The sequence below is a fragment of the Xiphophorus couchianus genome, chromosome 12 (assembly GCF_001444195.1).
Source record: "Xiphophorus couchianus chromosome 12, X_couchianus-1.0, whole genome shotgun sequence".
In the NCBI taxonomy this organism is placed as follows: domain Eukaryota; kingdom Metazoa; phylum Chordata; class Actinopteri; order Cyprinodontiformes; family Poeciliidae; genus Xiphophorus; species Xiphophorus couchianus.
The window spans coordinates 30981783-31006801 of NC_040239.1; the positions used below are offsets into that span (position 1 = coordinate 30981783).

Below are 25019 nucleotides of genomic sequence, written 5' to 3' on the forward strand. Positions count from 1 at the left end.
CTCTAGTGCAAATATCTTAGCGCACTTGAAATAAGACAAACTAACGTAAAAACAACCTTTTAGCAAGATATAGAGGCTTGTATTAAGAACATAATTACTTAATATTGATGAAAAAGTACTAGTTCCATTGGCAGATAAATTAACATTTAACTAGGGAAAAATGTCGTTATAAGTGAAATATTCAGCCAACAGAACTAGTACTTTTTCACCAATATTAAGTAATTATTCATTTAATTTCTTCTACTCTACTAAGATATTTGCAGAAGAAACTAAACCAAAAATATTTGGCAAGATTTTGTGGTTTTGCAGTGTATAGAATGACCACTGAACATCTTGGTAGAGATTTTCTGTTTAATAAAGATATTTCATTCCTTAACACTGGTTCTTATGCAGAACAAATCAATAAAAAAATACACATTCAAGTGGAAGGCTTTTGAAGACCGTAGTACGTGTTGACCATTGCATCATGTCCAGTCAGCATTGATGTGCAGCAAGGCTGCGTGAACTCACTTGTGACGATGCTCTTCGAGGCAGGCGGCCCACGCTTTTTGTTCTTCACCACCTCCAGTTTGACCTCGTACTCCTGGCCTGGACCCAGACCCGACTGCTCGAAGGTGGTCTCCGGCCGGCCGAGGGAGTTGAGAATCTCACCATCCTCCTCTTTCTGCCAACAGCAAAAAAGGGAAAAAAAAATTAGTCCTCAAAGAGTAGTTCTGGCATAAAGTGTGCAGAGTCGGGTATAAAAGCAGACATAAAGACGTTCTTAGTGGTGTTTGGACTGGAAAGGAGGCAGGGAGTTTCTCTAATTGAATGTGGCTTTGTGCAGATCCCAGTAGCTCCCTTTGGAACAGTTTCACTCAGAAAGTCCTCAGCCTCCAACGCTTGTACAATGATTGGAACTGTCAGGCCTTGCTAATAACTTTAACTGCTGTGTTTCACCCTCTGGTTTCACCAGGTCATTTTCCACCAGGTTCTCAACATAATGTATGCAGCATGCTCTAATGGGAGGTGTGGGTTAAAGTCGGGGCTTTACAGCAGGTAAGGCCATATCGGGTTTCAGCTGGAAGAGAATGTGTGTAATTACCAAAACCGCAGCAAGTTCCTTTCATTGGGAACTTAGAAGACTCACTGTGTTTCTGAAGATGAGGTTCCATCCATCAAATGGGATATCCAGGGGGTCCCACTGCACTTCCACTGACGTCTCTCGAACTGACTTAAACTTAAGACCCTCGGGCTCAGGGAGATCTGAACATGACAAAAACTCTTAACGCATCTATAATATCTTCTGAGGTGCATTTTGGGAGCCGCCAGGTAGAGCTTTCACTTACGTGTTGCCACGCGAGCGCTGACAGGAACGCTCTTCTTGTTGCTGAGTACAGCATAGACGCTGATCAGGTACTCCACACCAGGCTCAAGCTCCCGAATGGTGGCCTCCTTCTGGTCCCCAAGCACCCGCATGTCGAGCTCCAGACCACCAGGGGCCGTGGGAACGTAGGTGATCAGGTACTCTGTCACTCGCATCTCATTCTCCCAGGATAGGTCCACCGTCTCAGGAGTCACCTCCACAACAGTGAGGTCCTTGGGTGGCGAGACTGTGGAGAAACATGGAGAATCAGTATTGGCGGACAGTAAGGGAGTAGACCTACGGAAGCTCTGTACTAAAGTACATTTTTTCAGTATCTTTACTTGCGTATTTATTTTTTTGAGCGGAACTTATGACTTTCGTCATCACTATGTTTACAGAAAAGTTGCTCTTACTCCTTCCTTTTGCATAGTTTTGCAGTTCGCTGTTGCTGTTTTTATTTACTGAAATGCAATTGGCCACACACTATGCTCCTCGCAAGAAGGGGAACCAATCACAGTCACCGCTCTGTCTGAATTACATCATCCTCCCGCTATCATTCAACCAGAAGTCAGTAACGGAGACAGTTAGAGCTTTATGTTTGATGTTTGTCAACTTCTATGTTTAGAACATCATTACTTACAGTTAACATTGTTGCTGTTTGTGGGGGGAAAAAAAGGTCTGTTTTCTTTTTTTTTCTTTTTGGGGGGAAGAGAACATTTTAAATTAAGAAAAAAAATGATGACAATAGTATCATTTTTTTTATTGCATTTTCATGGTGAAGTTTTTACAGGCGGAGTAGACGTTTTGAAGCAGAGTGGTTCTACATGCCAATACATCATCAGGTGGTTTCAGCAAGTTACATGGTTCTGTGAAAACACTCAGACACACAGCAACGTGCTGATATTCAAAAGTTTGATTTGTCCTTTTGGCTACTTGAGTAATTTTAAATGCTTGTACTCCTGAATATCTAAGTATTTTCAAAGCAAGTACTTCAATACTTTAACTTGAGTAAAGTTTTGACCAAGCAACTTTTACTAGTAGTTGAGTAACATTGAACCATGAGTAGTAACACTTCTACTGGTATGAGTTGAGTACTTTGTCCAGCAGTGATCAGCAGCTTCTCTCAGCTCTGCAAAGGCCTCAGAGGTGAAAGGTCAGAGAGGAACATAAAACTGTTTAGTGACTATTAGTGTTCACAGAATTGTTCAAAATCCTGGATCTAGCCTGAAGGAGACGCAGTCAATCTACGTAAGTCTACCACAAACACCAACCTAAAGCAAGGCAGATTTTTGTGAAAGATGTTAGAGGAAGTCAGAGCAAATCTGGAGAACAAACAGAAACAATGAAATGAACACAGAACCACAACAGCCAACAACCCAGCTCACATTTGTGCTACATGGTAAAAAGACAGAACATCCTCTTTCAGTACTCAGCTGCTCATGAATAAATCATGTAGGCAAACAAACACATTCCATCATGTGCTTCAACACTAAACAGTGATCTACCCAAAATATGTAAGTCTCTAGAATTTAAGCAGGGTACTTTCTCTTCATCACTGATCTTCTCAGGAAGATCAGTGATGAAGAGAAAGTAGTTATTCAGAAAACACATCCCTCTTTTCTGAATGACCTCTGCTGTCCTTCCTATTCTGAAGAGTAACGAGAGAAATGAATATCTGGGTCACATTTTTAACCCAGGAAAGCAGAAAGACTAGAAATAAATGGTTTATTCATTTCATTCTCAATGTCAGTTCATGATCTTGTTCTATTTTAAGGCTTTTTACATGTCTTTACCAGGGGTGCCAATAATTGTGGAGGATTCTGGACATTTCAAGCTTTTATAACTGTATCTGAATTGTGGACACTCTGTTGACTGGTAAAAACCTGCAGACTGTTCCCTCCGCCCTCATTCCGGATCCCTCATCCCAAGCTGTTTTCCAGAACCACATTTTATCATTCCACCACATGATCCTGCAAAGCCATTACTGGTCAATCAAAGCCAATGTAAACCAAATCATACATTTACTGCATAGCTGGTCATATGAGAAAATCAACTCCGAAGTCCTGAGCTGACAGCTTCATTACTGAGAAAGATTTTACCTGAATGCTTTATGTTGGATCCTGGACAGATTAACTTGTGCAGTCGAATGAAAAGGTTTCTGCTGTGATTTGCCAATGTAAGTCAAGCGACTATATTAAACTGGATTTAATCCAAACAGTGTGGAGTGGACTGAGATGACAGTGGTTGTAAAATGGCACTGCACAAAACAAAAGAAAACTGTGTGCACTCTGCTAGAAACCACATAGACCAGTTAGTGGTTTCATTTGACATACAGATCAAACAGCAAATGCACAAAAAATATCCAGTTGATTTGCAGTTTGGTATGTTTCTATAAGCAAAGTAACGTTTTTCCTTCTAAAACTTGTTTTTTTCTACAAACACAGTTCTTTGTGAATCACAGCTATATTTTGTCACATTACTAAAAGAAACCTAAGTAATTTTTTTTGCCAAAAGAGATTATTATTATTATTAGTATTAGTATTAGTATTAGTATTATTATGCCTAAATATTTTTTTTCCCAAAATCATTTTTGGCAACAAATGAATTTAGCTATTATTTAAAGAAGATAAGGGTGTGTGAATCATTTTCTTGATTTAACTGTAAGGAACCTATTACTACTATATGTTATGCTACATTATATTATTATATATATCTTTTACAACGTAAAGATAATAGCAAAGACTCTTTTGCCCGTCTGATCTGAACATTTGTTTATCAGTGGAATTTGTTGAACAAAAGAAAATGCTGAGGATGATTCTCAAGAACTTTCCTTGTACGCATAGTACTCGCTGTATTTGGACTACTTGCATGAGGATCTCCATCCCAGTAGAAAAGAAAAGGTTTCTTTCTCCAGAACTTCAAGTTACCCTGTTTTTTTTGTGACTTTCCTCTGTGGAGTCCAAAACAGGCCCTAAATTCACAAGATGCTGAGAGCTAGCTCTTCTCACTGCAAAACTATCAACTGACGTATTGCTCAGTAGAGGTATTTTGCTGTCATTTTTCAAACTTTTCCAGTGGGCTGTAGCTTTTATTCGGGGTTAGTTGTTAAACGGGGTTCAATTCAATATTTAGTGCAGTTCTTCCCCTGCTCTCTGTCCTCTTCTTTGGGTCTAGCTATGAATAAATAAAGGCCACTAGAGATACAAAAACGTACAACAAAACAACAAAATTCCATAATATATTATTTTGACTCAAATAATTTTTCCCTTTTTTGCCACAAATGATTGTAAACAGATGTCATTGTTAAAATCTATTTCAGTTAAAGGTAGAAAATACAAACTGTAGACTACTTTAAATTCATATGACTCCACTGTTACATTTTATGAAAGGTTTTTTGGTATGAGTGGCAAATTGACAGGAAACAGGATGCAGAGAGTGGGGGGAAGACCATAGACCAGGAATCAAACCCAAGATACCTGTGTGGAGGACATGGTCCTGTGTGGAGGACATGGTCCTGTGTGGAGGACATGGTCCTGTGTGGAGGACATGGTCCTGTGTGGAGGACTAGCCACTGCACATGGTTCTCATGTTCTACCCACAAAACAATGTCAACATTTTTGCTACTCTTGTTTCACAAAATTATTTCTAGCTTTCTCCCAGGAAAATTTTCAATGCTAAATTTCTACTCTAGTGATCTGATTTTAAGGATGAGGATTACTAACCTACAACAAAATACACGTAAAAATTTCACATTTTTATATGTGTTAGCTACGTATATGTAAAGTGCAAAAAACTCTTTTCTATCCTTCTGCCATAGTCTTTTCCTGTTACTGAAAAAATAATGATACTGTTACTTTAAGAGCTTTTAAGAACTCCATGTTTGAGAACTGATTGTAAGAGTTACAAAAATGCAAATATTTTGGAAAGCTACACATCCATGGTCTAGCTTACCTTCAGAGCAGTCCTCTCCCATGAAGCCTTCGTCACAGACGCATACTCCATTTTCACAGCGCCCCTGGTGGTGGCAGTCTTCTGGACAGCTCAGCACAGAGCAGTCCAGCCCTGTGAAACCTTCATAACATACACAGACACCATCTCTGCAGTGACCTCTCTCTAGGCAGTTCTTAGGGCACGTCTTCTCACTGCAGTCTTCGCCAACAAAACCCTGGTGACAAACACACTGGCCGTCTACACAGCGGCCTCTGTCATGACAGTTCTTCGGGCACGTCTTCTCACTGCAGTCTTCGCCTGTGAACCCTTCCTGACAAACACACTGGCCATCTACACAGCGGCCTCTGTCATGACAGTTCTTCGGGCACAACTTCCCACTGCAGTCTTCGCCTGTGAACCCTTCCTGACAAACGCACTGGCCATCCACACAGTGCCCCCTGTCGTGGCAGTTCTCAGGGCATGTCTTTTCATGGCAGTCTTCGCCTGTGAAACCCTGGTGGCAAACACACTGACCGTCTACACAGCGGCCTCTGTTGTGGCAGTTCTTGGGGCATGTCTTCTCACTGCAGTCCTCACCAGTGAAACCCTGGTGGCAAACACACTGGCCGTCCACACAATGACCGCGGTCCAAGCAGTCATTCGGGCAGGTCAGTTCGCTGCAGTCTTTTCCCGTAAAACCCACAAAACACACACACTTTCCGTCTACGCAATCCCCTCTTCCATGGCATTCTTTGGGACATGTCTTGGTACTGCAGTCTTCACCTGCAAAGCCTTTCTTACATATGCATTGCCCATCAACACAGCGGCCCTGTTCTTGGCAGTTGTTGGGGCAGGAGAGCTCACTGCAGTCTTCCCCTTCGTATCCTATGTCGCAAACGCATTCTCCGTTAATACACTGACCCCTGTTGCTGCAGTTGTCAAGGCATGAGAGAACTGAGCAATCGTCACCTTCAAAGCCAGGATCACATATGCACTTCCCATTAAAGCAATGGCCTCTCTCATTGCAGTTTTGGGGACAGAGAAGCTTTGAGCAGTCCTCTCCACCATAGTTTATCTGACACTTACATTGGCCGTTCACACACACGCCATGTTTGCTGCAGTTTTCACGACAGCTGAGCTCTCCACAGTCATCTCCAGTGAATCCCTCTTCACATTCGCAGGTTCCGTTGATGCAGCGTCCTCGGTCGAAGCAGTCGTTAGGACAGATGAGCTCAGAGCAGTCAAAGCCCGTCCATGGCTCATCACAAACGCACTCGTCATCGACACAGCGTCCACGACCCAGGCAGTTGTTAAGGCAGTTAGTCTGAGAACAGTCTTCGCCAATGAAGCCTTCTTCACAAAGACAGGACCCTTCAACACAGTGACCGTAGTCGCCACAGTCCAGCAGGCAGAGCTCAACACCACAGTCATCCCCGCCGAAACCCTCAAAGCATTCACATCTCCCATCCACACAGCGACCCTGGTCCTGGCAGTCATTGGGGCACTCTGGCTCCGTGCAGTTGGGGCCCTTCCATCCTGGTTCGCAGGAGCAGCTGCAGGTCTCCGTGCTCCAGTTTCCACGTCCGTTACAGAATGGCTTTGTGGACACCTCTCCTAATGGAAAACAAGACGAGTAAAAAGGACGTTTATTTCAAGTACGTCAGTTGCCCAAACATGACAGCCTGCTGTGGTGAGTTTGCTAGTAGCCTTTGCTGAAACCTGCCCTGGGAAGACTATAATCAAAGAACCGGCCAAGGAACAAGAGTCTTGAAACAAAAGCCCGATTCAAATCTGATGAATTCTTGCTTAAATGAAAAACCTTCTGTTTTCCCAAGTTACACACACTGGCTGTAAATGTCATGGATGTTTTGTTCTTTTTTACTGACAGGAATGGACCAAATACTTTACATTGATGATCAATATAATATTTGCAATATTGCTGGTTGATTTGTTGGCAGTAGGTAATTTTCCAAAAAACATTAACCAGTGGTGCATAGCTTAGCAACTAGAAATGCATAATCACAAACACAAATTAATTTACGTTTCCTAGTTTTTTAAAATTGCTTTTTGCATACTTACTAAAAATCAAAGTTCGATTATGCACAAAGAATACAAACTACAAACTTAGAAAACATTGTAATTTCCATTTCGTCTCATGCTGACATTTCCCATCAATTTTAATGCAATCTGTCCTCTACAGATGCTTCCTGCCAGCTGCCCTTCTCTGCTAACTGTTGACTGCACCTATATAAAGCCAACAGCAAATTCTACAGATATCCACATTAACGTCAGGATACAAATTCAGATGACTCCCTTAGGAGAAGATACATAACCTGTAAAAATGGGACTCTAGTTTGGACTTACAGCTGCTGTTTTTGTATCCCTTCCTTTTACGTCATTTTCTTTCCTACTGGACCCTCATTGGTTAGGTTAGGGAAGCGTTTTAGGGCGTAAAATACATTTTATTGCTGTCCACCTACAGTGCCTCACAAAGACATGCATACATTTTTATTATGTGACCAACAAAAAGTAGTGCATACTACAGTGCACCAGTACTATCAAAGTATCACAACACTTCACATTTTCCACATGTTATGTAGCAGTCTTGTACAAGATTTTATTAAATTAATCACTTTCCTCAAAAATCTACACACAAATACCACTTCATGAAAATATGGAATTGTTTAGAAAATTTATTAAAAATAAAAACAATTACATTTTCATTAGTATTCAGTGTTTGTTGACAAAGCTCAACATTGAGGCGTCATCACTAATCAGCCTTCAGATGTTTCGACAGCTCAACTGGAGTCAGTCTGTGGTAAATTCAGTTGATTGGACTTGATTTGGAATGACATACACCTGTCCATGTAAAGTCAGAGGTCAAACACCAAGCACTAAATCAGAGAAACTGTCTCTAGACCTCAGAGACAGGACAGTCTTGAGGCATAAATGTGATGAAGGATCCAGAAACATTACAATGCAAACATTACGGCCTCCATCATTGGTCAATGGAAGAAGTTTTGGAACCAGCAGGACTCTTTCTGGAGCTGACCGGCCGTCGGAACTGAGCAATCGGGGGAGAAGAGACCAAGAACCTGATGGTCACTCTGTTAGAGCTGCAGGGTTCCTCTGCAGCTCTAACATGATTCCTCTCTCTGACTGTGGAGAGAGGAGAACCTTCCAGAAGGAAAACCACCTCTGCAGCAATCCACCAATCAGCCTGGACTGTAGGGCGACCAGATGAAGGCCACTCCTTACTAAAAGGCTCATGGCAGTGAGTCTGGAGTTTACCAATGGCACCAGAATGATCCCAGACCAACAGGAACTTTCTCTGGTCTGATTAGACAGAAATTGAACTCTGTGGTATGACTGTAAGGCAACATGCTTGAAGCAATCTCCATACTCTGCAATGATACCAACACAAAGTGATGGGATCCATAAAAGCTGGTCAGACAGCTCCAGCATGCAAAGCATTTTTTGCAATGCACAAAATACAGCATACACAGCCCACCTACAATAAATAAAATAAATCACGTGTCACCTGCACAACCCACTAGTGAAGCTACTGAGTTGTGTTGTATACTGTTATGGAAAAGTGGAACATTGTTGGATGATGTAATGTTTCTTGCTTGTTTGTTGTTTTATGTTTTCATCTTGTGAAGAACCTTGAATTGTTTTGTCGCTGACATGCGCTACAGAGAGAAACTTGCCTTGTCAACACAAAGCAAAGACTGAGACACAAACGTACCTGAGCTGTCAGAAAGTATCAGAGGAATGTTCCCTTATTCACAGATTATCTAATTTGCTCAACCATTTGTTGGTCCAGAATGAACTGAAGAAACATTTGGCAGATTCTTTTCTTTAGATTATTCTGATTGTTGATGCTTTATTGTCCTGTTATTTCTTCAGTTATAGGGGTTTCATCATAAGTAATGGACAGTGGAGAGGGATAGGCAGGGGTCATGTTCGCGGCCAGTCGGGTGGAGTGGGTGGCGTTGTTGCTCTATCACTTAAAATCTTAATGGCAATCTTTGATCTTGGTTTGTGTATTATTGTAGAAAGCTGCAGACGTACCTATAGCCTGAGCTCCACAACAGCCGGCTCCACTGGTGCACTGCTCCCTCAGACTAGACAGCTCAGACTCCAACATCTCCAGTCTGTTCAGGATGTCTTTGATGTCCGGCAGCTGGTTGTCACAGCCACAGGCTTGTTTGGGGATGTTGATACGGTGAGTGAAAACAATCTGGTTGTCGCCATCGACCGTGTGCTCCATGTGTTCGGTGCTCTGCATGTCCATCGAGGCGCCCTTGTGCTTGACACCGCCCCCTCCAGACGAGTCGAGGTCCACAGTGCAGAGGGAGGTGGAGGGGACGTTGATGTTGTAGACGTGGTTGAACACGACAGGCTGATCGGGATGGGGGAGAGTCAGGTTCTCTTGGGTTTTCTTGGGCATCAGGGTCTCCCTCCGGTGGCGGATGACCAGGCCGGCGGTGGAGAGTTGGATTAATACGGCTGTGGTGAGGCAGCTCAAGAGGAAACCATTCGTTCCCATGGTGACACCCGTAGACTGCAGCCTCAGAGAAGGTAGCAGCTGAGTGTAAAAGGGTTGTGCTCTGCTTTTAGATCTGTAGAAAAACAGCACAAACACATGGAGACATTACTTTTAGCAAGCAGATAACATTGCAGCAGCAACACTTGTCAAACTTTTCTTTGCACTCAGGGCAATGATTACCTTTAATTTTTGGTTTTAACGATGTATTTGAACCATTCAATTTTATGGTAGAATGACCATTCAAGGGGCAGCATTATGTTTTTTCCTGGCATATAACACCATTATATAGCACAACCAAGTAAATATTTTACCTTCAGTTGTTATAAAAATACTATATACATATCAAATATGTCTTTAAAGAAATTTGAATTTGTAATTTAATGCCTTAAAATTAGGCCCCTGTCTCTGTAAGAAGCTCCTTCTCTTTCTGAAACTTGTAGCAGGACATCATCACAACATGGCTCCTCTATTAACCCTTTAACAATATTTTTACCAATGTGCTACTGATAGTAGCAGTTCCACCAGGTGTTTGCTAATTGCTGCTGGCTAGTCGGACGGAGCTGAATGGGGGAGCTGGTCTGTGAGGTGGAAGCTTGAAAGCTGCAGTTCAAAGGAGGAGCTGTGCTTTGAAGGCAGAGCTAGGTCCACCTAGGTGTTTTGCACAGCTGAATGGTTGCCATGGAGATTTTAAAAAATCTCAAAGAATCAAAACATCACTCCAGGTATGTTTTTTTTTTATATATACAGTATATATGATGGAATAACATTGTAATGCAAAGCTCAAAATAGCCCCTTTACACATACAATTTCAATGTGTTTTAAGACTAACTCACCAGCACATGTTTAATTGGTTGGGGATTTTCTTGATCCCCAAATTTAAAACATTCCTCAGGTAGACTTTTAGCCTCTTCTCATATCCCCAAACCACTTCTGAAGTGTTCGGGAACATCATCTGGCTGGTAGTCCAAACTGTGTCAAAGTTCTACCCAAAACGTTATTGTCATTAAACACGATGGACCACATGGTGGACCAGGGGCCAGATGGAACCATAAAAACTCCAGCCTGTCGTTAACAGGATGATGTTGTAACTCCAGTGGTCCTATCCACACTGCAGTTTGGCATCAACATGAACTGAGAAGGTCTCGACTGCGAGAGGAAATAAAGATGAAACAACTGTCAAGCATCATCCAACGGGACAATGACCCCAACACGTCAAAACTGCTTTAAGAGAATATGTTTTTAGTTGTTTTTTCTAAAAAACAAAATACAAGAAACTGGATATTGGATAATCACATGAAGGGGTATGTTGTCAGAATTAGTATAACAAACTGAAAAGAGGACTATAAAGATTATATCACTCTTTGTGAAGAGATTGAACATTTTATTCGTGTTGTTTTTACATAACAAGTAATTAGAATAAAAAAACTCCTTTAGGAGGAGATAAATCAGAATAGTTTGAAGCCTCTGGAGTTTCCCAAACTTAATCATATTGAAACTTTTTGAATTATGCTTGGAGCCAAGGTCCATAGAAGAAAATCAAGTAATTTCATTAAATCAACTGCTCCCCCAAGTAAAGAAAACATGTAAGATATATGTTCTCATTTTTATATATTTAGTAAATCAATTTGTCCAAATTACCTAGGGACATTAATCCCAAATATCATTATGGATTCATATAGTTATGTATGTAACACTGAACCTTTGTGTCTGATAAGTAACTTAAACTTGTTCTTTAAGTAGACACCCTGCATGGTGAAACACATTTTACACAAACTATGTTACATGTTTTCTTTTCTAGCTTGTTTTTAGCATTCATTTTTGCAACACTGACCTCAATCACAAATGTACATTCCTCAGCAGGGAGAACAGCTGGAGTGAGACATATTCCACTAAAAACAATTACGGTAACCTCCACCTGTCCCCCCTGACAAAGGGACACCTCTGATCCCATTCCTGCCTCCGACCCATGAGACCCCCCTGCTCCCAGTGCAGAAGACACACATTTAGTGGATAAAGTCTGATTTTCTCTTATCAATTCCTTCAAGGACCGAGAGCAGCAATTACTTCAGTCGTGGCATGTTACCTGGAGGCTCTATGCAAAGCTTTTTTTTTCTGACTGGTTTCCAGAATGGTTGCTGTGACAGAAATAGCTGCGGCAACACCTGCAAGGCAACAAGCCTCTTCTGCTCTCCCAGGTCCAAACCACAGCCTAAACTGGCAGATTAATGTCAGTGTGTGGTTAAACCATCTGTGGGCTTCCTGTAAAGGCAACAAGCGCTTGTTAATGCCGCACACCAGCTGCTGAGCATTCCTGGACCGTTTCACAAGGCTTCTGGGTTCCTCTATTAGCCTGTGAGCCAAATATGATGGTCATTATAGCTTTATAGGAGACATCGACATCTTTACTGTATTTCATGCATGGATGGGATGAGGCTTAAAGGGGCAGTATTATGTGTTTTCCAGCCACATAGTGCCATTTTGCTTAGCACAATGAAGTAACTATGTTAACTTCTGTTGTTATAAAAATCCTCTATAGACCGAATATGACACAAAAGAAATTTGACCTTGCAATTTAAAGCTTTGAAATTGGGTTTTTGTCTCTTTAAAAACTCCTGCTCTTTCTGAAACTCCGCCTTCAGGAAGTCATCACAACATGGCTCCTCTTTCAACCCTTTAACAACATTTTTACCAGCATTGCACTGAGAAGTAGCTCATATAATGAACTCAGAAGACAAACAGTTCCACCAGGTGTTTGCTAATTGCTGCTGGCTAGTCTGAAGGAGCTGATTGGGGGAGCCGCAGCTCTGAAGCTTGGAACCTGCAGCTCTGAGGAGGAGCTGTGTCCTTGAAGGGAGAGCTGTAAGTCCACCCAGGTGCTTTACACAGCTGAATGGTTGCCATGGGAGACTAAAAGATTTCTCAAACATGCGTGAAAGAATAAAAGCAAAACTCCAGGTGAGAGAATAACATTATAACATAATGTGCATTTAAAAACATTTACATAATACTGCCCGTTTAAGCAGGTGATATGCTACATTGTGTTTTTTCAATCTGCTTGTTCTTTTTCAGAAATGTCAAATTCAGCTTTGCAAAGAGCTTAACACCTAAAGCAGCTAGGGGGATGCTTGTCTCTATAGTGTGATTCATAATTGAAAAGTTGGACATCGACATAACCAATGGTTTGTCAGAAGTCCGACCACAGTGTGGAGAGGAACTGAGCGTGCAGACCCGTTTCCTCCTCATTTTTTTCTGGAGAAAGCCTGGTTTCCATAATTGCGCTCTTTAGCCACCTTGCAGAGACGCTGACTCTGATCGTTTTCTTCCTCCAATAAAACTGCTGTGTGCCTTGGCAGCTCTAAAGGTTAACAGCTGCTGCCAGCAGTCAGTTTAAAAATGTCCTCCTAAGCAGACAGGAGGTGGGCTGTGTATACTGGGCATTGTTCATTCTAAGCCTGCGGTGGAGAATGGGAGATCGGATTTGATTTTCTACTCAGCATCTCATGACACCATGCTGTCAGATTTGCTTAATATATATATATATATATATATATATATATATATATATATATATATATACGGTATATACTGTATATCACCACCACTTCATCCTGGTCTCACATGTGATTAATGCAGCTTGAAGGACCTCACAACTTCAGCCTCCTCTCTACCCAACCCCCTTGTCCCTCCATCTTCCCCCGCTCCATGAATATGCAGGCAAGAAGTGGGCAGTGTCTTCACATTTTGACACGTTAGATTCACAAACTGCAATATGTTATACCGGGTAATTAATGTGACAGAGAAACACATGATAGTGAATAATTGTCATGGTAAACACGGTTTCAAAACTTAAAAAGAAAAAGAAGAAAAATCTGAAAAGTGTCTCAGGCCTTTGTTTTTAATCCTCCTGAGTTCATCTAGTCTGAGAAATACGTTGATCAGATGAGTCTGATGAACAAAATACCACACAGAGGACAGCACACAACAACTATGTTTGTGTTTGAAGCACTGAATGTGTTTCAAAAGCTTAAATTAATAACCCGAGCTCAGCCCTAAGAAAACCCCAGGCAGGGTGTCAATCTCCAGTCCTCGAGGACCGGTGTCCTGCGACCTTTCAACGTCCCCACACCTGAATCAAAAGATTGAATTAACCTCCTCATAGCTGGAATTCTACAAAGTCCAGCTATGACTCAGATGTGTTGTAAAAGAGACATCTAGAAGTTGCACTGAACCTTGAGGACTAGAATTTGACACACGTGTCCTAATGGAAATCCTCTGCAGGGACACTTTCCTTTGATTCTGCAATCTCAATTCCATCAGTTAAAGATGGAGCACTACAGAATGTTGCTTTGTTTTCTTTGCACAGATTTTCCTGCTTTCACACCACATTTCAGTCATAGACAGTCCAGTATATCATAGGAAGATAGGCTGGACTAGCTAACCTAGACTATTTAGATCAGACTATCTAGTTTTGGGTTAGTCCCTGGAAAGACCCAGACCAGCCCTGTAATTTTAATACTGCAAAAGGCTCACATAAAAAGTGATCTTAGCGAATCACCTTTATGGTGTAAAGGTGAGCCTCTTCCAGGGTTGTCCAAATTTAGCAATATTGTGGACTCCAGGAAGTGTAGCCATTGTTACGGGAATGGCAAATAGGGATAAAAATAAACAAACTTACCTGACTCTAAACTTTCTAACTGCTGCGTCATGATGCTGCTTGTTCTCTAATGTTCTCTAAAGAGAACAGATGGATTAATACAGAGGTTGCCTATAGTAGCCCTGTTCTACATTTGCTTCAACCAGACGGTCTGGGCTCTCTGCTATTGAGAAACGATTGCTTCCTGGAGTCGTGGGGTCTGGTGAGGTTTTACATTTTACCCTATCACTAACGTTTGGCTGTGCTGTATGTAATGTGCCAGTTTGATACTTTGATGCTTAATGGAAACTGCCTGCCCTGTAAACAACCATCCTCCACTGGGAAGCAAGAAGTGCTGATCTGAACGAGGCAGCTATTAATGCTAATTCAATGTTTCAAAACGTGGTGAACACGCTGACAATGCTTAAGCTACAGAGAGGCTACATTTGGAAAACAGCTCAGAAAATCAATGTAATCATTTATGACTTCTCTTTCTGTTTGCTGATTGGCCCAGTAGAAATTCTACCAGAGAAAATCCAAGTCAATGGGAGAAAGCTCAGACTGTCTGTAAAGTCAAATTTGAATCGAGCACAATAGGCCAGGTATGACCATGGTAAAACAGAAACCAAACTACACACAAATGAACTCTATTTACAAGTTAGGTGGCTTCAAAATGATCCTTTAATTGGGGGTAACCTAGTAAAGGGCTTGAATGCACATATAAACCACGTGTTTTAGAATACACAACACCATTCTGTAAGTCATAGTCATGAATTGTTTCTTGCTGGTCTGTTGTATAAAAATCTCAATTAAATATATAACGTTTGTTGTCGTAATGTCAGAATATCCAAAGAAGTAGAAGGTAGAAATACTTAGGCAACGTAAACTGATGCAGCAAGTCCTTACAATATGGACCTTTGGGGTCCATCAGCACCTTTTCTATCCTAGACTGAGCTACACACACAAGAACAAAAGCAGTCAGAGCCCAGGCGACACAAACGAAGGATTAAACAACCAGAAAATTGCTTTGAGTGGCTGCTCAGGTTTTAGCTCTGGGAGGACAGTTGGCTTCTCCACTTCTTCAAGGCTGGCTGCTCTCCACATGGACTGCAGTGCTACACCAGCCCAGGGAGAACTAGGCATGCTATATGCACTAAGAGTCTCTGTCTCCGGTAAAACTCTGCATCGCCCAGAAATAAATAAAGAGAAGAAACGTCCAATCCAAGAGGATATTTTGATTAGATCTTTTTTTCTCTCTCTCCTGTCTGCCATCAGCAGCTCCAAAATGTGAAGAAGAACAATATAATTGTGAGAATGTGAGTGTGACCCTGAGAAACACTGAGCTGATCCCTCTGCTTGGACTTCCTTCATAGGCGCCCCGTGGCCCTGGCAGTATGCTAATGCAGCTGGTTGCTGGCACCGGAGACACGGACTTGATGCAGTCTGACTACTGCTTTGTTACTCCCTCACTTGGTTGTGTTTCATAGTTAGCTTAGTAAACAGCCGCAGCGCCTGTAGTGCACCTCACATTTGGATTTGAAGAGAATTTTAGCGGGGGGAAAACCTGCTGGCACGCATGAAGCTGCTGCCACTGATCTAAACAACCCTGTTGTGATTGAATTCTGGGCAAACACTTACAGTTTCATACCCCACACAGAGGAGGGCTGGGAAGGCTTCAGCTAGGCTCCGTTTCCAAAGGAATTGGGCCTGTCAGGAAAGTAAATGGATTTTATGGTTTTAAAGTGGATTAAAGCAAATAGGTGCAGCGATCAGACACGTCTGTGTTTTCCCTCCAAACCTTAACAACTTTCCTAACACACAATGCATCTAGGGTATAAAGCAATCAGAAATGAAATATAGTAGATTTTATAATTAAAGGGGGAAGTATTAAGTGTTTTCCAGGCATATAGTGCCATCTTATAGCACAGTTAAGTAACTATGTTAACTTAAATTTTTAAAAAAGCTACAGATCAAATATGATTAAAAAGAAATATTCATCTATCCATCCATTCATTTTCTTCGGCTTTATCCGAGGTTGGGTCACAGGGATAGCAACATAAGAAGGGAGGCCCAGACTTCCCTCTCCCCAGCCACTTGTTCCAGCTCTTCCGAGAGAATCCCAAGTAATTCCCAGGCCAGCCGAGAAACATAGTCCCTCCAGCGTGTCCTGGGTCTTCCCCGGGGCCTGTTAATGTTAACATTGGCTCCTCTTTGAACCATTTAACAATGTTTTTTTTATTAGCACTCCACTGAGAAGTAGCTCTTATAATGAGCTCAGCTGATGCACAGTTCCACCAGGTGTTTGCTAAATGCTGCTAGCTAGTCTGAAGGAGCTGAGTGAAGGAGTTGCGGTATGGGTTGTTGCTCTGTGAGGTGGAAGCTTGGGAACTGCAGCTCAGAGGAGCAGCTACGCTTGGAAGGCGGAGTTAGAGCCAACCAGATGTTTTGCACAGCTGAATGGTTGCCATGGCGATTTAAGGATTTCTCAAACATGCAAGGAAGAACCAAAGCAAAAGTTCAGGTATGTTTTTAATGAGGGACTAACATTATAACACAATGCAAAGCTCGAAAAAGTTGATTTTACATAATACTGACCATTTAATAGAAAGGAAGTTTTTCTAATCTGGAGAACAAACGTATATTAAAATGGCAGCTCTATAAACACTTTCTACTTTAAAATGGTAGCAGTCATGGCAGAAAATGTTTTGACTATTCTTCTACCATCTTGGAAAAATAATCATCTAAAATCACCATTGGCATTCCAAAGCATTCCAAAGCTTTACAAGACCTTTGCATCTCGTCTGTCTTTTTTTTCTGTAAACTTCAGGAATTTAAATCTCAAATAAACGCATCACAAACATCCATCCATCCATCCATTTTCTGTTCACCCTTGTCCCTAATGGGGTCGGGAGGGTTGCTGGTGCCCATCTCCAGCTACGTTCCGGGCGAGAGGCGGGGTACACCCTGGACAGGTCGCCAGTCTGTCGCAGGGCAACACAGAGACATACAGGACAAACAACCATGCACACACACCTAGGGAGAATTTAGAGAAACCAATTAACCTAACAGTCATGTTTTTGGACCGTGGGAGGAAGCCGGAGTACCCGGAGAGAACCCACGCATGCACAGGGAGAACATGCAAACTCCATGCAGAAAGACCCCGGCCGGGAATCGAACCCAGGACCTTCTTGCTGCAAGGCAACAGTGCTACCTACTGCGCCACTGTGCAGCCCCATCACAAACATATCGCACTAAAATATCTGCTGTATTTCTGCTGCTGATGCCTGTTGCTATGACTTTATAATAGCTTTGCATTGGTTATAGTTTTAAAGCTTTTATTGTTGGTCTCCTGCGATGTATAAAAATATTGACTTGTTTATATGCATGTTGCAGCTCTTGCCTGCTGTCTTGGCCTGGGAACACTCATATAAAAGAGATTTTAGGACTCAAGAGTCCTATCTACTGGTTAAAAAGTTGAATAAAATAAATAAGCATCCACAGCTTCTTCACTAGGGAGAAATTTGAGGAGCTCATGTTACACACTTAGAACAATGAGCTGCAGCCAGGGGAATTCTAGCAGGAGATACAGGAAATATGTTTTTGAGACAGTTTGTTTATGGAGATCTGACAGCTGTCCATCTAGTTATGTAAATATTTACATTTTTAAATGTAAATATTATACCTCCATTTTTAGAAAGCAAATATTTTAAACAGTAATGCAACATTTACTGTCTTCTCATAACTCAAAAGAGCCTGTCTTTGTATTTGTGGAACTCTATGTCTGTATAGTAAAGAGGTTCTGATTCAGTCCCAGGTATCAGGTCAAGGTTCAAGTCCGATTTTTAAGTGATTAGTGTCAGAGTGAAAAAAAACCCCACCCCTGACCCGCTTGTTGTTTCCGTTCACCATGAAATAGAACAAAATGAAATTACAAAAGTCAATTTGCTTAATGGAATCAATCAATCAATCAAATGTTATTTGTATAGCACATTTCAGCAGCACGGCATTTCAAAGTGCTTTACATCATAACAAACACAAAGTCATGCAACATAGAATCAACAATCAAAATGTTACATTAAGTCAAGTGCCGTCATTAAATTTGTAATTGATTACGTTTCAAATAAAACTCTAAACAGATTGGTTTTCAGTTTAGATTTAAAGGAAGTCAGTGTTTCAGCTGTTTTACAGTTTTCTGGAAGTTTGTTCCAGATTTGTGGTGCATAGAAGCTGAATGCTGCTTCTCCTAGTTTGGTTCTGCTCTGCATCCGAGAATCAGAACCTGAGGGGTCTCAGGATACAACAACAGCAGATCTTTAATATATTGTGGTGCTAAGCCGTTCAGTGATTTATAAACTAACAACAGTATTTTAAAGTCTATTCTTTGAGCTACAGGGAGCCAGTGGAGGGACTTTAAAACTGGTGTTATGTGCTCTATCTTCCTGGTTTTAGTGAGAACGTGAGAAACAAGCCAATTTTGAAAAACAAACAAAAAAATAATAATTTTGATTAAAAAAAGTTGATGTGGAGGTTTTTCAGCCATATCTCAGTATATGTATTTCACAAAATTGCACTGGAAATACTTTTTTTCATTCCAAACAAAATGCCAAGCTTATGAAGCAGGAGGAAATATTTTTCTGTAAAAAGATTTTGCTCATCATTAATTAAAAGTAAATTAATGTGTGGGATGAATTAGCAACAAGTCATATCAAAACAGAGACAAACGTAGCCGAGCCGAGCAGCAAAACTGCTTCAGATAAAAGATTGAAGATGGTCTTTGGATACTTCAGTTCAGGTATGTCTGTAGAAATAAATGATTAATCTCTGCATCTTAACTCTGAGTTGGAGCAGCAAATTGTGACTGACCTGTAAAAATCCCTCAGGGAAAAATATCTGCTGCTTAGAGGAAAAACAGCAAAGGAGGGACTGTAGTGTTAGGAATATCACTTTTCAAAATGTTAGATTTTATGCAATCAGAATATTAATGAAAGCCATGATGTGTGTTATTCTTGTACAGAGCATGATTTACTCAGTTATCAGATTGGGATTTTGTCATTTTGTTAATGTGACAAACAATGTATTTTCCAGTTCATTTCAATGTTGGCTACCATATGTGATCTATAGGTCACAAACAAATATGTATTTACACAAGAGTCAGACCCAACAAATATGATCTACTACAAAGTGTAGTGAGTGCAAATCTCCCACTTCAGACTGGCCTGAAAGATCTGCAGGGAAATAGAGGTTGATCTGGTTTCCATTTGGACGAGTTTTCTGCTACGGAAAATAACGTCTGGAAGGATGATGACATTAGCAGCGGTATCCTTCCCTCCTACTCATCTTTTTGGGAAGAAAAAAAATCAGTTTGCTTTCGGTTGGCTTAAAGATTGATGAGCAGACGTTCCGTGTTCCTCCCGAAGAGCTACGCAGCAGTTCGAACTTTCTGTCTCAGCCAGGACCCCCTGCTGACTAACTTAATCATCACCGTAGGGCACCTTTGCTGAGACCTCCACCATATGGCGGCTCTAAGATAAATCAGAACAAAAAATATCCCTCGGCAAGCATTCAGCAGAAGCTATCTTTGCTGTCCTTTAGATGAGAAAATGCTAATAATTTGTGGAGAAAATTCTGAGAAGGATAATATTATCATTCTGCGTTGTGTAGGCAGGTCTTCTGCAGTGGAGCTGAACCGCCACTGTAGTTGTTTCTATTGTAGGGGTAAAAAAATAAAAATAAAAAACAGCTCAGCAGCCGTCAGAGTATATTAGCAGCAGTGTAAACAAATCCACATTTTAACTCGACAACAAGTAAACTGAATAATAAGGCAGCATGCCCCACTTGGTGTGTTAAAGCTCTAAATATTCAATGACTACAAGCACAATTCAAGTCCCAGGACTGCATGTTAAACGGGACTGATAGGAGGCTCCTGCTTTCTTCCTATTTGTGAAGAATTTATCAGGCTTCCCTAGTTTTATAGGTCAGCCATGACAAAAACTCAGCTTGTCTTCTTGGTACAGAATCCAAATCTGGGTCGCCAGTACAGGGACTGAAGGAGGGGGTGAGTGGCTGACTCCACTGTTACCTTGAGATGGGGTGACGGCGCAACGAGAAATGAACTAGAATCGGATCTAAAGTGAAGCCTTCGCTTCCTAACAGATTTCACCTGTTTTTGCTTTTTGTCACATTTACTAGTTTCAGATCAGACAGAGAGAACCTAAACAAATGTTTTGATTTCATATTTGAGTGGTAAAATAACTATCCAAACCAAGTAGGCCTTACGATAAACCAGTCATGATTTTCATGCTCTCATCTTCAGAAACTGTCTGGTGATTTTATTTTTTTACCTTTGTGTTAAGATCCATGTTTCTACTTACCTTAATGTGCTAGTGTGACACCTGAACTTTTCCACTGTGGAACAATACCTTATATTTCTATTCTCTTTCTAGTTTTTACTGAGGAAATAATTTATCTGTATGGTTCACTAAAAACCATTTAAACCACCAGGCCTCCTTCCCACCAGAACTCTGGAATTAGGAAATCCTTTAAAAACGGGTCTGACAGCAACCAAATGATCAGTAAAGGCAAAACTTCATAATTTTTTTTATAATCCAAAAGAAATTTAAACGAAATTCAAGAATTGATGAGAAGCAAAGTCGTTGACATCTATGAGTCTGGAAAATGTTTTAAAGCCATATCTGAGGCTTTGGGTCTCCAGGAAACCAGAGTTAGAACCATTTACCATTTACTAATGAATCAGTACTGGTCGTTCAAAGCCCAAAAAAAAACAACAACATTTCACACTTTCCCCTAAAAAACATGTGGATGTTCTGGGAAAATATTCCATGAGACAAAAAATGCTGCGCTTTGGAAGGTGTGCGCCTGCTACATCTGGCAAAACAAATAACATGACATTTCAGAAAAATATCATTTTACCCACAGACAAACGTGGTGATGGCACTGTGATAGTCTGGGGCTCCTTCCTGCTGCTTTAAGATCTGGATGAAATGGTCCAATTATGTAAAAAAAATTTCTGAAGGAGAAATCTAGCACTCAAACTTAAATTTTGCAGCAGGACAATGGTCCAAAGCTCTAAAAAAGCTACAAAAAAGAAGAAGGAATGGTTTTGGAGTGACCTCATCAAAGTCTGGACTCCATCCTACCTTGGTGGCTGATGCTTCCGCCAAAAGCAGCAGAATTACTCGGCTTATTCACCGTTTTTTCCCATAATAAAGGCTATCACCATAAGAAACGACATTCTCTATTTATCTATGTCTAATTACAAAACCTATTTGATATGAAACATTTAAATGTGATAAAACATGCCAACCCAGCAGAGATCTCTAAGGAGACCAATTGTCTTCCACATCACTACAAATCAGAAGCACCCAAAGCTCGGTGCAGAATCAGAAAATACTTGCTTCTTTAATAACAACTTCTTTCACATCTCGAGCGAATGCAGTAGAATGTGCTGATGAACTCAGTCTACGCACACACAGGCGTCCTGGAGCAGGGCAGGCGAATATTGATCTGTATCTCCACTGTCTGAGGAGAGAAAAAGTTGCTGAGGACAGCACTGAAGCTCCGAGTTACAATCACGAAGAACAGGAAGGCGCTCAGCCTGAGTCGGTGGTCCGGTTTAAGATCGATGAGACTGTTGTTACTGCATCTGAGAAAAGCTCAATATTTTTATCACCTCACACTCCGGCAGACCGGTGCTTGGTTTTTTGTTTGTTTCTGCTGTGAGGAATTCTCCGTCGTGCTGAGCTCTAGAATCATCGTGACAGAACAATCGTGAATCAAAGAGCTAACCCAACGAGCAGACAGTTTCAGTCATGCTGGGGTAGAGCAGGGTTGGGTTTTAATGTGACACTGATGTGGTCAGGTCATGACCTCAGGACGCAGCTAACTGGCTACAGACAGGCATCCTCGCTGTGCGCTCCTGTTGGAGCTTTTCCTCGATCTGTCTTGTCAGGGTCTTAGTTTTTTCCTCAGCAGGTGCTTCATGCTTCACAGACCCACAGCTAGGATGAGAAATGCTAACCCATCCTCATAGATGTCCCTCTGCTTTAGCAATTCTTTAACAGAACTTTTGTAAATATGTTTTTACTGCCACTTTGATTGCACTAGATGGGGAAGTGTTTTCTCTTTAATGGGCAGCATTATGTGTTTTCAACCCAAATTCAAATTTAAAACTATGTTATTGATTCCAAAGAGAAATTAAATTTTGTTATAAATCAAATTAATTCAATTTCTTCAAAGAGTTATTGTGGATAGTAATGGCTGTTGGTAGGGAAGACCCCGTATAGCAGTCTGTATTACAGCAAATTTGAAGAAGCCTCTGACTTAAGACGCTTTGTTTTCCCATGACAGTCTCATGAACAGAACGATCCAAGCACACAGTGTCATCTTATAGAACAACTATGTTTGGTTGTTATAAAAATATGACTTACAATAAATGTGATTTCAATATTTACCACCTTGAAATTGTGAAACTGAAACACAGGAGATATTTGAACCTCAATTCATGTGACAAAGACATGATTTTCATTCTATGGATCAATGTAAAACAATCAACTGTTGCATTATATGCATTATATGTCTTCGTTGCTATGGCAACCAGGTTAAAAAACTTCAGAAAGTGGACGTAAGAAATCTTTACAGACTTCTTTACTAAGTGATGAGTGGTTGGAACAGAAGAACATATTTCTGGCTTGATTCAATCGCTTATATTGAATTTTTCAGATGCTGTAACATGAAAAAAATGGAAAAAATACATAAATTCAAAAGTTTTGAAACCCAGGGATTCAAGATGAAATCCCTGGGCTCAGAGTGCCAAGTGTTGGCAGTGTGAACACATGCAACTTAAGCCTGAGCATGGAATGTGTTTTTGTAAAATAAACTGTTCCCACATGTCCAGTCTACTCATACATGCAGTGAATTAAAGTATTCCAGAGAAACTTCATGCAGGTATTTAAATGCCACCTTTGATGTTAATGAGGCTGCTGTGATGCCTCCAGTACCCTCCTTGAGCCACTAGAGGGGGTCGAGAAGGAGCACTGGAATGCTGCTGGCTCTGGTGCGACACGAATAAATCAGAATTTATCTTTCTCATATGGAGTGAAATCAGGAATACGTTGCTATGATGGATGGGGAAAAAAACAGGCTGGTATCATCAAAGTGAGGCTGTGCTCATCGGCTCTTAACTGTGACCCCGTTGGCTGTGATGACACAGATAGACGTAGGGGGATGGGGGGGCTGTGTGTTCCTGGCTGATAAGGTGGATAGGGAGGCTGGATGTGAGATGCAAGCAGTAACACTTATCTGGAAGCATGGAGAGAGCTTCCTGCCAACACTCAGGGGCTGATGCTGTTAATAAAAATAAAAAAATCATAATAATAACCCTGTGTTGATATGGAGCCAGAGCGGACACGTATGATTGATAGCAGTCCAAAAATAAAAAAGAAGAAACAATTTCTTCAAGCAGAAACAATTTCCAATTTTGACACAAAGATATGAAGAAAATAAATGTTGATGTTCATTGGGCCCGACTGGAGAGCTGGAAATCAAATCTTAGTCCAGTTGTTACAAGACGGCTGGCTGGCAGTGAGACCTATCAGTGTGTTTTACGGCTCCCTCTGCCGTTTTCACCGGCTCCAGATGGAGACGCTGGATGCTCGCTGTCTGTTCAGCATGTTGTGCGCTGATGACCCACCTGCACACCAACTGCTTTCTCCAGACATGTAATAGTTGGAAGTTCAACTGTCGTCCTCCTCGGTTTTCACGCTGCACTGCAATTACTGTAAAAATGGTGCTTGCCTGGCAGCTGCTTTGTAACGCTACACAGTGGGATTCATGTAACTTTAAGCAGCTAATCTAAACCCACCATGAAACTAACACCTTGTGTCTCAGGTAATCCGCTGCAAGGTGAGCATGCTCTCACCTTGCAGCACTGGTGTGCCTTTGTTTCCACGGCGATTACTTTCTTTGAGCTTTCAGTGTCAATTTGTGGACCTTACGAATTGTAATGTCCACATTACAATAACAAACAGCTGTCACTGAGATGAAAAATGTCTTTTTTTAAGAAGAATCTGGCCAAGAATGGCAGCAGCAACACAGACAATCACTCATCATTCATAAAACCACAGACGCCAAAATCAATCGGACATGCAGTATGGTGAATAAAGCAGGTAAAATAGCAATGAACAAACAAACCCATAAAGGTACAATTTGATGTTCACCAACCATTTACTAACATATTTTTACCACCCAAGAATCTCTGTAAATTCTTTAAAAGAGACCAACTTATTCAACTTGATGCTGATTCCACTCTGAGGGAGCAGCAGACTGGAGGGAGTTCTACCATGATCAGTGTGAACGTCGGGTTCACATCAGGAGATGTTCCCATCCATTCCATTGTCTCTAGCTGAGTCAAACCTCCAGCATGATGGAGCAGCACATCAGTCCAGGCCAGGCACAGCCAGAACCAGGACCGTCCGGGTCCAGACCTCAATCCCCTCACTTAGAACCCATCTAGAACCAGAGACAAAATGTCTACAAAATGT

At 41.3% G+C, this 25019-nt stretch overlaps 1 protein-coding gene across 3 annotated transcripts in view; it reads right to left on the reverse strand.

The window, feature by feature from the left end:
* tncb (tenascin Cb) overlaps window positions 1–25019 on the reverse strand; it is a 69299-nt gene that overhangs the window by 38640 nt on the left and 5640 nt on the right. For all 3 annotated transcript variants that reach the window (XM_028033072.1, XM_028033071.1, XM_028033073.1), the window contains exons 2-6: window positions 9350–9900; window positions 5297–6889; window positions 1329–1592; window positions 1130–1245; window positions 511–664 (exon numbers count right to left, since the gene is read on the reverse strand). In XM_028033072.1, coding sequence (XP_027888873.1) covers window positions 511–664; window positions 1130–1245; window positions 1329–1592; window positions 5297–6889; window positions 9350–9827 — 2605 coding nt within the window. In that variant the 5' untranslated portion in view covers window positions 9828–9900. The remainder of the gene's footprint in view (window positions 1–510; window positions 665–1129; window positions 1246–1328; window positions 1593–5296; window positions 6890–9349; window positions 9901–25019) is intronic.